At 42.9% G+C, this 14,679-nt stretch overlaps 1 protein-coding gene across 1 annotated transcript; it reads left to right on the top strand.

The window, feature by feature from the left end:
- The first annotated feature begins 907 nt into the window (after positions 1 to 907).
- Positions 908 to 1,686, top strand: LOC145089202 (uncharacterized). Its single transcript, XM_079027671.1, has 2 exons — positions 908 to 1,578; positions 1,626 to 1,686. Exons 1-2 carry the CDS (start codon positions 908 to 910, stop codon positions 1,684 to 1,686), a joined length of 732 nt encoding a protein of 243 aa, XP_078883797.1.
- Positions 1,687 to 14,679: the final 12,993 nt, after the last annotated feature.

Raw genomic sequence — 14,679 nt, 5'->3', positions numbered from 1 at the left:
AACCCCACAACAAACAAGACAACTTTTCAACACCATAGCCGCGAATTCACAACATTTTGGCCCTCGCCAAGATATGAAAAGAGACACACAACACAAAGTCAATGAAGTGGGAACATCAAATCTCGAGTCTCAAATCAAAGATCTAACCTCCGTTGTCCTAAAGCTAGCCATGGGACAAACTCCACAAGTGATGGTTTGTGGAATATGTGCAACAATGGGACATCCTACGGATATGTGTCCCATCCTTCAAGAAGATGCAGAGCATGTGAATGCCACGGGAGAATTCCAAAACTACCACAACAAACCATCCGGTTACCAAAATGCATATAACTCAAGTTGGAAGCCAAATCCCAACATGAGCTACAACCCAAGACCATTGCCTCAAAATGCATTAGTTAGACCATCCTATCCACCACCACAACCTCATTACCAACATCAACAACCACACTATCAACCCAAACCGCACCCTCCACATCATCATCAACAACCTCCTCAATCCCAACCAAGTAGCTCCGGAATGTCTCTTGAAGACATTGTCAAATCTCTAGCCACTAGTACCCAACAATTTCAAAAAGAAACAAGGACTAGTATCTCCAACCTTGAAGCACAAATGGGAGATATAGTTACATCCATAAGCAAGTTGGAATCCCGTGGTAAACTCCCTTCTCAAACCGAAAAGAACCCAAATGTCAATGTGGTGACATTGAGAAGTGGCAAACAAGCCGGAGAAAGTAGTTCAAAGAAGAAGCCGAGGGAAGAAGAGGAAGAGATAGAAGTTATTCCCGTTGAAGTACCTATAATCAAGAATGATGCACAAGCCGGAGTTCCAAAGAAGACTGCCCCTCTAGTAACACCAATATCCACTCAACCACCGTTCCCCTCCCGACTTTCAACTTCAAAGAAGAATATGGAGGAGAAAGAGATTTTGGACACCTTCCGAAAGGTGGAAGTAAACATCCCTCTACTTGACGCAATCAAGCAAATCCCGAGATATGCAAAGTTCTTGAAAGAACTTTGTACCAACAAGAGGAAGTTGAAGGGAAATGAGAAAATTTTGATGAATGAAAACGCATCCGCGGTTTTACAAAGGAAACTTCCACCCAAATGCAAAGATCCCGGAATGTTCACGGTTCCTTGCAAGATTGGGGATGTCACTTTTAGTAGTGCTATGCTTGATCTTGGTGCTTCTATCAATGTCATGCCCTATTCAGTATATGAATCATTAAATGTCGGACCCTTAAGTGAAACCGGTGTCATAATCTCTCTTGCGGATAAATCGAGTGTCTTTCCTAGAGGTGTTTTAGAAGATGTCCTAGTGCAAGTGAACCAATTAGTCTTCCCGACGGATTTCTATGTGATTGATCTAGATGAGCAAGTGTCCTCCAAATCGGCTCTAATCTTGCTTGGGAGACCGTTTTTGAAGACGGCTAGGACAAAGATCGATGTGTATGCGGGAAGTTTGACAATGGAGTTTGATGGCGAAACAATAAGTTTTAATATTTATGATGCCATGAGATATCCTAGTGACGTCTCATCTTTGTACTTTGTTGATGTTGTTGAGCCAATTACTCAAGAATTGTTTGAGTTGTCTAACGGTGATATGTTGGAAATGATCTTGAGCAAAGGATTCGATTGCGGGAAGCTAGCCGAACAATTAAAGCTTTATTCTTTGGATCCGGAAGTTGAGAAGTTGGTAAGTAAAATGGAGATGAAAAAATTCACAAGATTAGATGTCAAGCAAATTGAATTGCCCCCAACTCACACAAAATTGCCGCCATCCCTTGTTCAACCACCCGAATTGGAATTGAAGGTCTTACCTCAACATTTGAAGTATGCTTACTTGGGAAAGAATGAAACCCTTCCGGTTATCATTTCAACTCATTTAACCGAATTCGAAGAAGAGCAACTCCTCAAGGTGTTGAAGGAGCATAAAGAAGCCATGGGTTGGACGATTGCGGATATCAAGGGTTTGAGCCCCTCCACTTGTATGCACAAGATCTTAATGGAGGATGAATGCAAGCCAAGTAGAGACGCGCAAAGAAGGTTAAATCCGCCAATGATGGAAGTTGTGAAGAAAGAGATATTAAAGCTTCTTGACGCGGGGATGATCTATCCAATCTCGGATAGCAAGTGGGTGAGCCCGGTGCAAGTCGTTCCAAAGAAGACGGGAATCACGGTGGTCGAGAACAACAAAGGTATGATGGTCCCCACTCGTGTGCAAAACGGGTGGAGAGTATGTATTGACTACCGCAAACTCAATGCAAGCACAAGAAAAGATCATTTCCCATTGCCTTTCATTGACCTAATGTTAGAAAGGTTGGCCGGGAAATCTCATTATTGTTGTCTCGACGGGTATTCCGGTTTTCACCAAATCCCGGTGGCACCGGAAGACCAAGAAAAGACGACATTTACATGTCCATTTGGTACTTTTGCCTACCGGAGAATGCCATTTGGATTGTGTAACGCCCCGGCCACTTTCCAACGTTGTATGGTTAGTATCTTTTCGGAATACGTTGAAAACATAATTGAGGTTTTTATGGATGATTTCACGGTCTATGGCAACTCCTTTCAAGAATGTTTGACTAATCTCACAAAAATTTTAAAAAGATGCATTGAAACAAACTTGGTTTTGAATTTTGAGAAATGTCATTTCATGGTGAGTCAAGGTCTCATTTTGGGTCACATTGTGTCTAAAAAAGGAATTGAGGTAGATAAGGCAAAAATTGATGTTATTCAAAGCTTACCTTACCCGACTTGTGTTCGGGAAGTTCGTTCTTTTCTGGGCCATGCAGGTTTCTACCGAAGATTCATCAAGGATTTTTCAAAGATAACAAGACCAATGTGCCAACTCTTGCAAAAGGAGGTCGATTTTGAGTTCAATGAGGCGTGCAAAGAAGCTTTTGACAAGCTCAAAGAGTTGCTTACATCCGCTCCCATCATGCAAGCACCAAATTGGGATCTCCCTTTTGAGATCATGTGCGATGCAAGCAACTATGCGATTGGCGCCGTTTTGGGTCAAAAGAATGGGAGGTCCTCCCATGTGATCTATTATGCATCAAGGACACTAGAAAATGCCCAAAGCAACTACTCTACCACGGAGAAGGAGCTATTGGCCATAGTGTTCGCCTTGGAGAAATTTAGACAATACCTACTTGGTACCAAGGTCATAGTGTATTCGGATCACGCAGCTGTTAAGTACTTGATGACGAAGAAAGATGCAAAACCGAGACTCATCCGGTGGATCCTACTGTTACAAGAATTTGACTTGGAAATCCGGGATAAGAGCGGATGCGAGAACCTCGTTGCCGATCATCTAAGTCGGATCACTTCAAATGAAACTCCTCTCCCATTGCGGGACGAGTTTCCGGATGAGCATCTCTTTTCCCTTACCCAATCTATTCCTTGGTATGCCGATATCGTTAACTTTCTGGTCACAAAAAGGTATCCCGACACATTCACGCGTTCTCAAAAAGACAAGTTGAAAAGTAATGCAAAATACTATGTGTGGGATGAACCTTATTTGTGGAAACATTGTCCCGATCAAATCATTAGGCGATGTGTGCCCCAACAAGAGCACCACTCCATTTTGCAATTTTGTCATGAATTTGCTTGTGGGGGACACTTCGGACCTAGCCGGACTTTGAGAAAAGTCCTTGAATGTGGATTATTTTGGCCAACCATGTCACGCGATTGTTATATGTTTTGCAAAAGTTGTGAGTGATGCCAAAGAACGGGAAACATTTCACAAAAGAACCAAATGCCCCAAAATCCAATCCTTGTTTGTGAAATTTTTGACGTATGGGGGATTGATTTTATGGGCCCATTTCCCGTGTCATTTGGCAACGTTTATATTTTACTCGCGGTTGACTATGTTTCTAAATGGGTTGAAGCCAAAGCCACAAGATCGGACGATGCCAAAACGGTTATCGAGTTTTTAAAGTCTAATGTTTTTGCGAGATTTGGTGTGCCTAGGGCTTTGATTAGTGATAGAGGGACGCACTTCTGCAACAAAATGATGGAGGCTCTATTGAAGAAGTATCACGTGACTCATCGTGTCTCTACTGCCTATCACCCTCAAACGAATGGTCAAGCGGAGGTGTCGAATCGTGAAGTGAAGTCTATTCTAGAGAAAACGGTGAATCCGACAAAGAAGGATTGGAGTTTGAGACTCGACGATGCCTTATGGGCATATCGGACCGCTTATAAGACCCCGATTGGAATGTCCCCCTTCAGATTAGTTTTCGGAAAACCTTGTCATCTTCCCGTCGAGTTAGAACACCGAGCATTTTGGGCGGTCAAGAAATGCAACTTCGACATTGACGAGGCTGGAAGGCATAGGAAACTTCACCTCCAAGAGCTAGAAGAATTGAGAAACGAATCCTATGAAAACGCAAGGATTTATAAGGAGAAAACGAAGCTCTTCCACGACAAGTCCATCACCCGGAAGAATTTTGAACCGGGACATAGGGTCTTACTTTACCATTCACGGTTGAAGTTATTCCCGGGCAAATTAAGATCAAGGTGGATTGGCCCATTTGTTGTAATAAAGACTTTTGACCATGGAGCGGTGGAAATCCAAAGTGAAGAAACGGGACAAATTTTCAAAGTCAATGGGCACCGATTAAAGCCATTCTATGAAGGTTTTAATGCAAGTGTTATTGAAATCATCCACTTGGATGTCCCGGTGTGTTGAACCAAGCTAGAAGGACGTCTCGCCTAAGACGTTAAAGAGGGGCATTTTTGGAAAGCTTTATGCTTTCATATTTCTACGTTCGAATAAAGAAGTTTTGAAAATGTTTTGATGCAACTTTTGAAGTCATTTTTGAAGAAGCCAAGAGTTTCTAGGTGTTTGGGGCCTTCCGAATCAAGAACTAGTGAAGAAAACGAAAAAAAATCGCAAACCGGGACCAGAACTCTGCATGATCCGCGCGACCCGCGCACGGGTGCGCGGCTGGTGTGCGCGGCCGGTCTCCAACATGCAACAAAGATCAAATCCAAACTGCAACATGTGCGCGACCCGCGCGCCCCCTCTGCGCGACCCGCGTGATGTTTTGACGACTAGCCCTTATTTTGTTGACCAGCTTTGACTTTCGTTGACCAAGTGGTTTAATGAGTTGACCAACGTTGACCGGGTGTTGACCACACTTGAATATGGATTGAAAACCTCCAGCAACTCTTCTTCTTCATTTCATTCTCTCAAACCCTCACCATTCTCTCTTAAACTTTCAAGAACACATAAACCCACTTTTCACTAAAAATCGATTTCCCGGAGTTCCACCGGTCGGAATCCGACGAGACCACCGCCATTCTTCATCATTTTCCGTGCTCTACAAACCCCACCCAAAATTCACTCCGATCCATTGTCGGGTTTAGGGGCGCCACCACCACCCAACTCGCCGCTTTCCGGCCATTTTCCGGCCAACTCCGACCACCTTTCGCAATTCCGACACCACCAAAGTGTTTCTTTTTCCAAGCTCTTTACATCTAACCGAACAAAACCTCAAAATCTCACCAAAAAAAAAAAAATTTCCCGGAATTTTTGAGCCACCACGAGCCGCCGTCGGATTTTTCACACAAATAAAGTTAAAAATTTTCCTTCAGTGAACAAGTCTTGCATTTTGGCACCCACGAATAACCAAAGCTTGGGGTGCACGGTAGCGGATTCCGGGTTCAAGTTCAATTTTGGGATAATTCGGGTATTTTCCTTCCTTGGTTTTTATTACATTGCATTGTTTCAATGCGATAATTGCATCCAATTATGCTTTGGAAATTACCTAGGATCGTTAGTTGTTGCCCGGTTTATTTGAAAACATTGATTTGAGAATGGTTGAGATTGGTTGATTTGCTTGGAAATTTGTTCAAAAATTGTTTAAACTTTGGTTGGGATTTTCTCATTTTGTCTCATAATGCTGTCAAATTTTTGTTGGAATTGTCAAATAAACCGAGTGGTGTTGTTGAAACCATTTTAAATTGTCAAAAGTTGGGTGTCATTATTTCTTGGAATTTTTTGTGTTCGGTTTAAAGATAGTTGCATTGATTTGAGAGTGGTGAGGTGAGGGATTACTTTGGTGAAGTTGTTTTTGATATTGTAGGTTTCGAAAATGGGCAAAACCACGGCTCGGACACGCACCCATGGATCATCGATCGATCCTAACCCGCAAAAGGATACTGCCAGTCCATCACGCAAAGCAGCCGGTAAACGGAAAAAAAGAGGAGAAGAGGGAAGCGATCCTTCCCTTACAAATGCTGAGATCAAAACCTATCGCTCCAATCTTCGGGGTCGCGCAATCCGGCCGACAAAATTCTACCATAAAAAGTCCATGAAAAAGCTTGGGGTGCATGATGGTGTATACCATTTGTTCATAAAACTCGTTAGGGCTTAGGGTTTTCCCCAAAGTGCTCCACCAACGGGCAGCACTACCCCTGAACTGACGTACTGAAAACGTAGTTTGTAACTTGCCTTGGCAATCACAAGTCATGAAAGCCAACTCCATTTCCGAGATCCAATCCATTACTCCGACAGGATCTTCTTTTCCATTGAAGGTCGATGGCTTGCAAGTCATAAAGTCCTTATACTTGCACCCATTTCTCTCCGCTCTACGCTCGTGGTTATTCCTCCCAACCACAAACGGTTCACCATGACCAACCGATCTGCTACTGTTCCCTTCTTCAGATCGATCGTTATTTAGTTCACGTTGTTCAACAGGAACTGAAGGTTCATCCCTGCCGTTCAGCAACATTTGCCTCAATTCCTCCCTCTGTTCAGCCAACATGGCCTGAATCATAGTTCGTACTCCAGCCATAGTGATGGGTTCGGGTGCAGCTCCTACTATAGGCACCTGTTCCACCACTGGAGGTTGAGGTTGTTGGTTTCTGTTTGCATTTCCAGCTCCACTCCGAGTTCTTGTCATTACAATCTATATACCGAATAAGGCGAAATTTAGGTCTTTATCCTTGTTAGACATGTCAATTCCCTTATCACTCCGAAACGTTTACATGTTAGTTCTAATCTCGTATTCATACACTTAGAATCCTACACACATAAGGTTTCCAGATCCGGTCGGCAACAGACCATAGATCCGAACAAATAATGGCACACATGGCAAACACATAGCATTTAGCACATAAGGGCATTTTAGGCATCTTCCCTAAAATAAACTAGTGCTCGTGTCTAAAATATGGTAGACACTCACCTCACAATCATCACTTAGCATTCTAAGTTCAAGTCTAGAAATTCTACAATTTCTTAGTTCGCTTAAACTAATGCTCTGATACCAACTGTGACATCCCCTAATTTCTCGGCTAGAAAAGACCGATTTAATTTATGCTTTTTAAAATAAAATCAGAGAAATCTTTTTAAAAGATGTTGCGGAATTGGTCCCCAAACAAAATATGATAAAAGTTTATCAAAACCCTTCATTAAGAAGGTATATGTTTTCCATATATATATCAAAACCTCGGGATGTCATGTTCCGATACAGATCCAAAAGCATAAACAAGACATTATAAGCCTTTCAACAGTTATTTACAACTACTGGCCTATAATCCAAAAATCTCTCGTTGTCCTCCGACTATGCTCGGGGTCCACTACCTGTAATCATAAAACTGAGTGGGTCAGGCTTGGGAGCCTGGTGAGCATATAGGGTTTTCAACCCACAATAATAATATACTTATTAAGTTCACCAATCAACAATAACCCTGATTACCCATTCCCGTTGTCCTCACTTTACGTCCCTAAACACCTATCACAAGGGACCTAGCCTAAGGATTATCATCGGGATGGACACTACTGCTAAGGGGTTTCCTCAGCCATACATGTCCTTAAGGCAACCATGAGGGGGATGAAGTACGCCAATGAACATTTAATTCATCAACACCTACAAGTTGCGAACCTGCTAGTGTTCCACTGGACTATCTAGAAAGTCCGTGGTCGTCATCTATACTTCGCTAGATGACTACAACAACAACACAACATCGACATCGAGGCCTCTCACCAATTTAACACACATCAACTATTTCATCTACCCATGTTCTACCCAACATATTTTGTAGATAAAAAGCATATACAGTTTAAAACTTATATAAAACGTCAATTCAACAGTCACCTCGAATAAACAATTAGCATATTTACACATAACACGTATTTCAAGGTAAATACTTCATATCTATGTGTAAATTGAAAGTAACTACACACTCACTTATTTTGGTGAAAATCGGGCAGCAATTCGTTTCCTAAAACGATCGTTTCTAATAAAACCGGGAGTTTTATTGAGAAACCGGGCTCTGCAAAAGTCGGGCTTCGAAACCGAAAAGATAAATTTTCCGGGCTTCTCGGGCACTTCGTGGGGTATTCCGGGCTTTACAATTGATATCGGGGCTTTGCGGGATGTTAAGATGAAGAAAATATGGAGAGAGGGGCTAAAAATGGCTAAATTCCAAAAGTAACCGGAAACCCTCGCAGGTACCCTTCTATTTATAGGGTCCGAAGTTTGATCCAACGGCTGAGAAGTCTCCTGATCCGACGGCTAAGAGGCTTCGCAGGGAGGTCTCGCACATGGCTCGCATGGCTCGCACCTGGCTCGCACATGCGAGGGCTCGCTGTCGGCTTCTAAGTGGACCGCGGCTTGCTGGAGCACCTGCGAGGCTCGGAGCTAGGCTATGCGAGGCTCGGACACACGCGGCAGCTGGGCGAAGCTTCGGCTGGGGAGCTGGCTGCTTCGGATTGGGCCTCCTCCTCGGTCGAATCAGAAGAGGGCACGTGGCTCGCATGACTCAGCAGCCTCGGTGACTCAGCAGCCTAATGACTCAGCAGTCAGGTGACTCAGCAGGACACGTGTCACTTTCTAAGCGAGGGTGACGTGGCAATTGTGACTATGCGAAATTTCTCGGTTTTCGTGCCAAAACTTCTAAAATCCATAACTTTCGCATACGAGCTCCGTTTTTGACGTTCTTTATATGCACGTGTAGCTAAAATTACGATCTATAACTTCCGTTTAGACTTCGTCGGCTAATTTTGACTTTAATTTTTATATTATTATTTTTAACAGACCGGGACAGGAAATCCGTTAAAAATTCATAACTTCTTCATCCGACGTCCGTTTTCGTCAGACTTTTTACCGTTGTGCTCCTAATGACGAGACCTTCAATTCTCGTTTAGGTTGTGTCGGCTAAAAATCGCTCGATCTAAAATTCGAGTTTTTAGCTGTCTACTGCTACGCTGAAACTTCGAAAAATCATAACTTCCTCATACGAAGTCAGATTTGGGCGTTCTTTTTATCGAACTTCTCGGTTTAACGAATACTACAACTTTTGTTTAGATTACTAAGGCTAAAAAGTAGTTTATCAAAAACTCACTTTTTACGACATTCAGCACCGTGCCGGTTTTGTCGCGAAACTTCGACAGGTCATAACTTCTTCGTTATAACTCGGATTTTGGTATTCTTTATATCCCCGAAATCCTTGTTTCGACCACTACAACTTTATGTAAAGATATCGGGCTTATATCACACTTTAATTTTGACGCTTATTTTTATTCTTAATTAATTAAGCCCTAATACTTAAGCATAAAACACATAATTCACATAATATTCACATAACTCCTTTTCATTTCTTCAAAATGAGTTACATCGGTTAACCTAGACTATCAACTCAATATAAATGCCTAGGCTAGAAACACGAGTGTTACAATTCTCTCCCTCTTAGGATGATTCCGTCCCCGGAATCACATATCACCAAACAACTGCGGGTAGCGACTCATCATGTCACTCTCCGTTTCCCAAGTGAGATTTGGTCCATTCGTATGTTTCCAGCGCACAAGCACTAAATCGACCATCTTGCGTCGTAACTTCATAGTCTTACGGTCAACGATTGCCTCAGGTTCTTCGATCAACCTCTTGTTTTCATCCAACCTTAACTCAGAAATCGGAATTATGTCGGGCACATCTCCTGTGAATTTTCTCAAATAACACACTTGAAAGGTGTTATGAATACCCTCTAGTTCTTCCGGTAACTCTAGCTTGTAAGCTTGATTCCCGATCCTCTGAAGAACTTTAAATGGTCCAATAAACCTTGGACTCAACTTCCCTCGTTTCCCAAATCTTATAAGTCCCTTCCACGGCGAGACTTTAAGTAAAACCGAATCTCCAACATCGAAGGATATCGGTCGTCTTTTCTTGTCAGCGTAACTCTTTTGTCGATCTTGAGCAGCTAACATCCTTTCCCTTATCACTTTCAACTTTTCAGTAGTCTCATGGACTATTTCAGGTCCCATAAACTGCTTTTCCCCAGCTTCCAGCCAACATGATGGCGTTCGACACTTCTCCCCATACAAAGCGTGATAAGGTGCCATCTTAATGCTTGAGTGGAAACTATTATTATAGGAGAATTCTACTAAAGGTAAGTGTTCATCCCAGTTACCTTGGAATTCTAGGGTACATGCTCTCAGCATATCCTCCAATGTTTGAATCGTTCGCTCGCTCTGACCATCGGTTTGCGGATGGTAAGCTGTACTCAAACACAACTTGGTACCCAATTCCTCTTGTAGACTCCTCCAAAACCTTGAGGTAAAACGGCTGTCACGATCGGACACAATCGTTAACGGAACACCGTGAAGCCTCACAATTTCCTTCACGTAAGAATTCGCAAGTTTATCCATAGACCATTTCTCTTTGGCCGCTATGAAATGCGCACTCTTAGTGAAGCGATCAACGACCACCCAAATCATGTCGTGACCGTTCCTTGTTCTAGGCAGTTTAGTTACAAAATCCATGGTGACGTCTTCCCATTTACCCATGGGTACGGGTAAAGGTTCTAAACTCCCATATGGTTTCTGATGTTGTGCCTTAACCCTAGCACAAGTTACACACTCGGCCACATACTTAGCAACATCGAGCTTCATCGTCGGCCACCAATAATAGAGTTTTAGATCCCTATACATTTTCGTACTGCCGGGATGAATTGAGTACATGGTCTTGTGAGCTTCTTCCATCAGAAGATCTCTTATTCCGCCCGTCTTAGGTACCCAAATTCTATCTTGAAATACCTTCAACCCTTGGTTGTTTGTACCGAACACTAACGTTTTGCCTAAACGTTCTTCCTTTCGGTCATTTTTCTCTAAAGCTTCCTCTTGAGCTTTCTTTATACTTTCCACAATTGTCGAGACAACTTCAATTCTCAATGCTCTTGGCCTTTTCTTTTCAAGGTTTACCTTCCGACTGAGAGCATCAGCAACAACATTTGCTTTACCAGGGTGGTAAAGTATCTCACAGTCGTAGTCCTTGAGTAACTCTAGCCAACGTCGTTGCCTCATGTTCAATTCCTTCTGATTAAAGAGATATTGGAGACTCTTATGATCAGTGAAAAGTTTACACTTGGTGCCATAAAGATAATGCCTCCATATCTTCAAGGCAAATACTACCGCTGCCAACTCCAAATCGTGAGTGGGGTAGTTCTTTTCATGCTCCTTCAATTGCCTCGATGCATACGCGATCACTTTATCCCTTTGGGTCAGAACACAACCTAACCCAACTCCGGATGCATCGCTATAAACTGCAAAGTCATCAACTCCTTCGGGCAATGAAAGAATCGGTGCTTCACACAATCTCTTCTTCAACTTCTCAAAGGCTTCCTTATGCTTCTCATTCCAAGAATAAGTGGCTCCTTTGTGGGTCAAAGCTGTTAATGGAGTAGCAATCGAAGAAAAGCCTTGGATAAACCTTCGGTAATATCCAGCTAATCCTAAAAAGCTTCGAATCTCCGTAGGACTTTTTGGTTGTTCCCACTTCATTACAGCTTCAATCTTTGCTGGGTCGACCATTATCCCTTCTTGGTTAACCACATGACCTAAAAATTGGACTTCTTGAATCCAAAATTCACACTTGGAGAACTTTGCATACAACTTCTCCTTTTTCAGGACTTCTAGCACTTCACGCAAATGCTTTTCATGCTCCTGCTTGCTTTTCGAATAAATCAAGATATCATCTATGAATACTATCACGGATTTATCTAAGAATGGTTTACAAACCCTATTCATCAAATCCATGAAAGCTGCTGGGGCATTGGTTAGTCCGAACGACATAACCAAAAATTCATAGTATCCATATCTCGTTCTAAAAGCAGTCTTTTCGGTGTCCTGCTCTCTCACCTTTAGTTGATGGTATCCCGACCTAAGATCGATCTTCGAGAAATAGCTCGAACCCTGCAACTGGTCGAACAAGTCATCGATCCTTGGCAACGGGTACTTGTTCTTTATCGTCACTTTGTTCAGCTCTCTGTAATCGATGCACATTCTCATGCTTCCATCTTTCTTCTTTACAAATAACACAGGGGCTCCCCAGGGTGATGAACTAGGTCGAATAAAACCTTTGTCCAATAACTCCTGAAGTTGTGTCATAAGTTCTTTCATTTCGGTTGGCGCTAGTCGATAAGGTGCTTTCGCTATCGGCGTCGTTCCTGGCAACAAGTCGATACGAAATTCTACTTGTCGATCAGGGGGCAATCCGGGAAGATCTTCGGGAAAGACTTCCGGATAATCACACACCACCGGAATATTCTGCACCTCCTTCTTTTCCATCTTGGCATCGATCACGAATGCTAGATATGATGTACATCCCTTGGCCAAACACTTTCTGGCTTTCATTAGGGAAATGATTCCAGAGTTTACTCTGCGTTTGTCTCCGTACACCATAAACGACTCTTTCCCTGGCGGGTTTACTTTTACTATCTTCTTTCTACATAGTATTTCTGCATCGTTGGCGCTAAGCCAATCCATTCCTAGAACTATGTCGAATCCATTTAACTCGATAGGCAATAATTCCTCTTGGAACTTATTCCCATCCAAGTCAATGAGGATGTTTTTCATACGATGGCTAACAGGTACAAACTTGCCACTAGCAATCTCGACTAATAAGGCATTAACTAGCCTATCTACAGGCAAAGCTAGCTTTCTACCAAATTCATGCGATATAAAGGAGTAATTGGCTCCAGAATCAAACAAAATTTGGGCAGGCAATTCGTTTACGAGAAAGGTACCTGAAGCAACATCGGCTTCTTCTTTCGCAGCTTCGAGGGTCATCTGAAAGGCTCTCGCCTTCGGCTTTGGTGGTAGATTGGGTTTTGCTGCGTCCTTCTTCTTCGGGCAGTCCCTCAAAATATGCCCTTCTTCATTGCACCCAAAACATACGTTCTTATTGAAGCTGCATTCATCGGCATAATGCCCTGGCTTTCCACATTTGTAACAAGTGACTTCCATGCTGCACTTCCCAGCATGTTTCTTCTTACACTTGTTACACCACTTGGCTTCGCTTCCTCCTCCAAACTTTCTCGAACCAGTCTTCGAGAATTTGTTCTTTTTATTGGAACCTGAAGTTCCTTCAAACTTTCGCTTTTCGCCAACTTCAACCTTGCTGGCGGCTCTCCCTTTTATCATATCTTCAACAGACTTGGCAGCCCAGATAGCTGCCTCCAAAGTAAGTGCCTGACGTACTGGCACCGCATACTCCCATGGAAGTCCCTTTGCGTACCTGTCTATTTTTGCCAACTCATCTGGGACAATACGCAAAGCAAACTCCATTTTGTCTGTGAAGTTATTTGTATATTCGTCAACGGTCATACTCCCCTTCTGCAACGTTAGAAATTGGTTTTCTAACTCAAGTACGTTTTGGGCCGAGCAGTACTTGCGCTTGAAGTGCACTAAGAACTCTGCCCAAGTTAATTGCAGTGGCTCGTTAGGGCTTAGGGTTTTCCCCAAAGTGCTCCACCAACGGGCAGCACTACCCCTGAACTGACGTACTGAAAACGTAGTTTGTAACTTGCCTTGGCAATCACAAGTCATGAAAGCCAACTCCATTTCCGAGATCCAATCCATTACTCCGACAGGATCTTCTTTTCCATTGAAGGTCGATGGCTTGCAAGTCATAAAGTCCTTATACTTGCACCCATTTCTCTCCGCTCTACGCTCGTGGTTATTCCTCCCAACCACAAACGGTTCACCATGACCAACCGATCTGCTACTGTTCCCTTCTTCAGATCGATCGTTATTTAGTTCACGTTGTTCAACAGGAACTGAAGGTTCATCCCTGCCGTTCAGCAACATTTGCCTCAATTCCTCCCTCTGTTCAGCCAACATGGCCTGAATCATAGTTCGTACTCCAGCCATAGTGATGGGTTCGGGTGCAGCTCCTACTATAGGCACCTGTTCCACCACTGGAGGTTGAGGTTGTTGGTTTCTGTTTGCATTTCCAGCTCCACTCCGAGTTCTTGTCATTACAATCTATATACCGAATAAGGCGAAATTTAGGTCTTTATCCTTGTTAGACATGTCAATTCCCTTATCACTCCGAAACGTTTACATGTTAGTTCTAATCTCGTATTCATACACTTAGAATCCTACACACATAAGGTTTCCAGATCCGGTCGGCAACAGACCATAGATCCGAACAAATAATGGCACACATGGCAAACACATAGCATTTAGCACATAAGGGCATTTTAGGCATCTTCCCTAAAATAAACTAGTGCTCGTGTCTAAAATATGGTACACACTCACCTCACAATCATCACTTAGCATTCTAAGTTCAAGTCTAGAAATTCTACAATTTCTTAGTTCGCTTAAACTAATGCTCTGATACCAACTGTGACATCCCCTAATTTCTCGGCTAGAAAAGACCGATTTAATTTATG

The sequence above is a fragment of the Lactuca serriola genome, chromosome 2, assembly GCF_051521515.1.
Source record: "Lactuca serriola cultivar US96UC23 chromosome 2, Lser_US96UC23_V15, whole genome shotgun sequence".
Taxonomy (NCBI): domain Eukaryota; kingdom Viridiplantae; phylum Streptophyta; class Magnoliopsida; order Asterales; family Asteraceae; genus Lactuca; species Lactuca serriola.
This window is presented reverse-complemented; position numbering and strand designations above follow the sequence as displayed.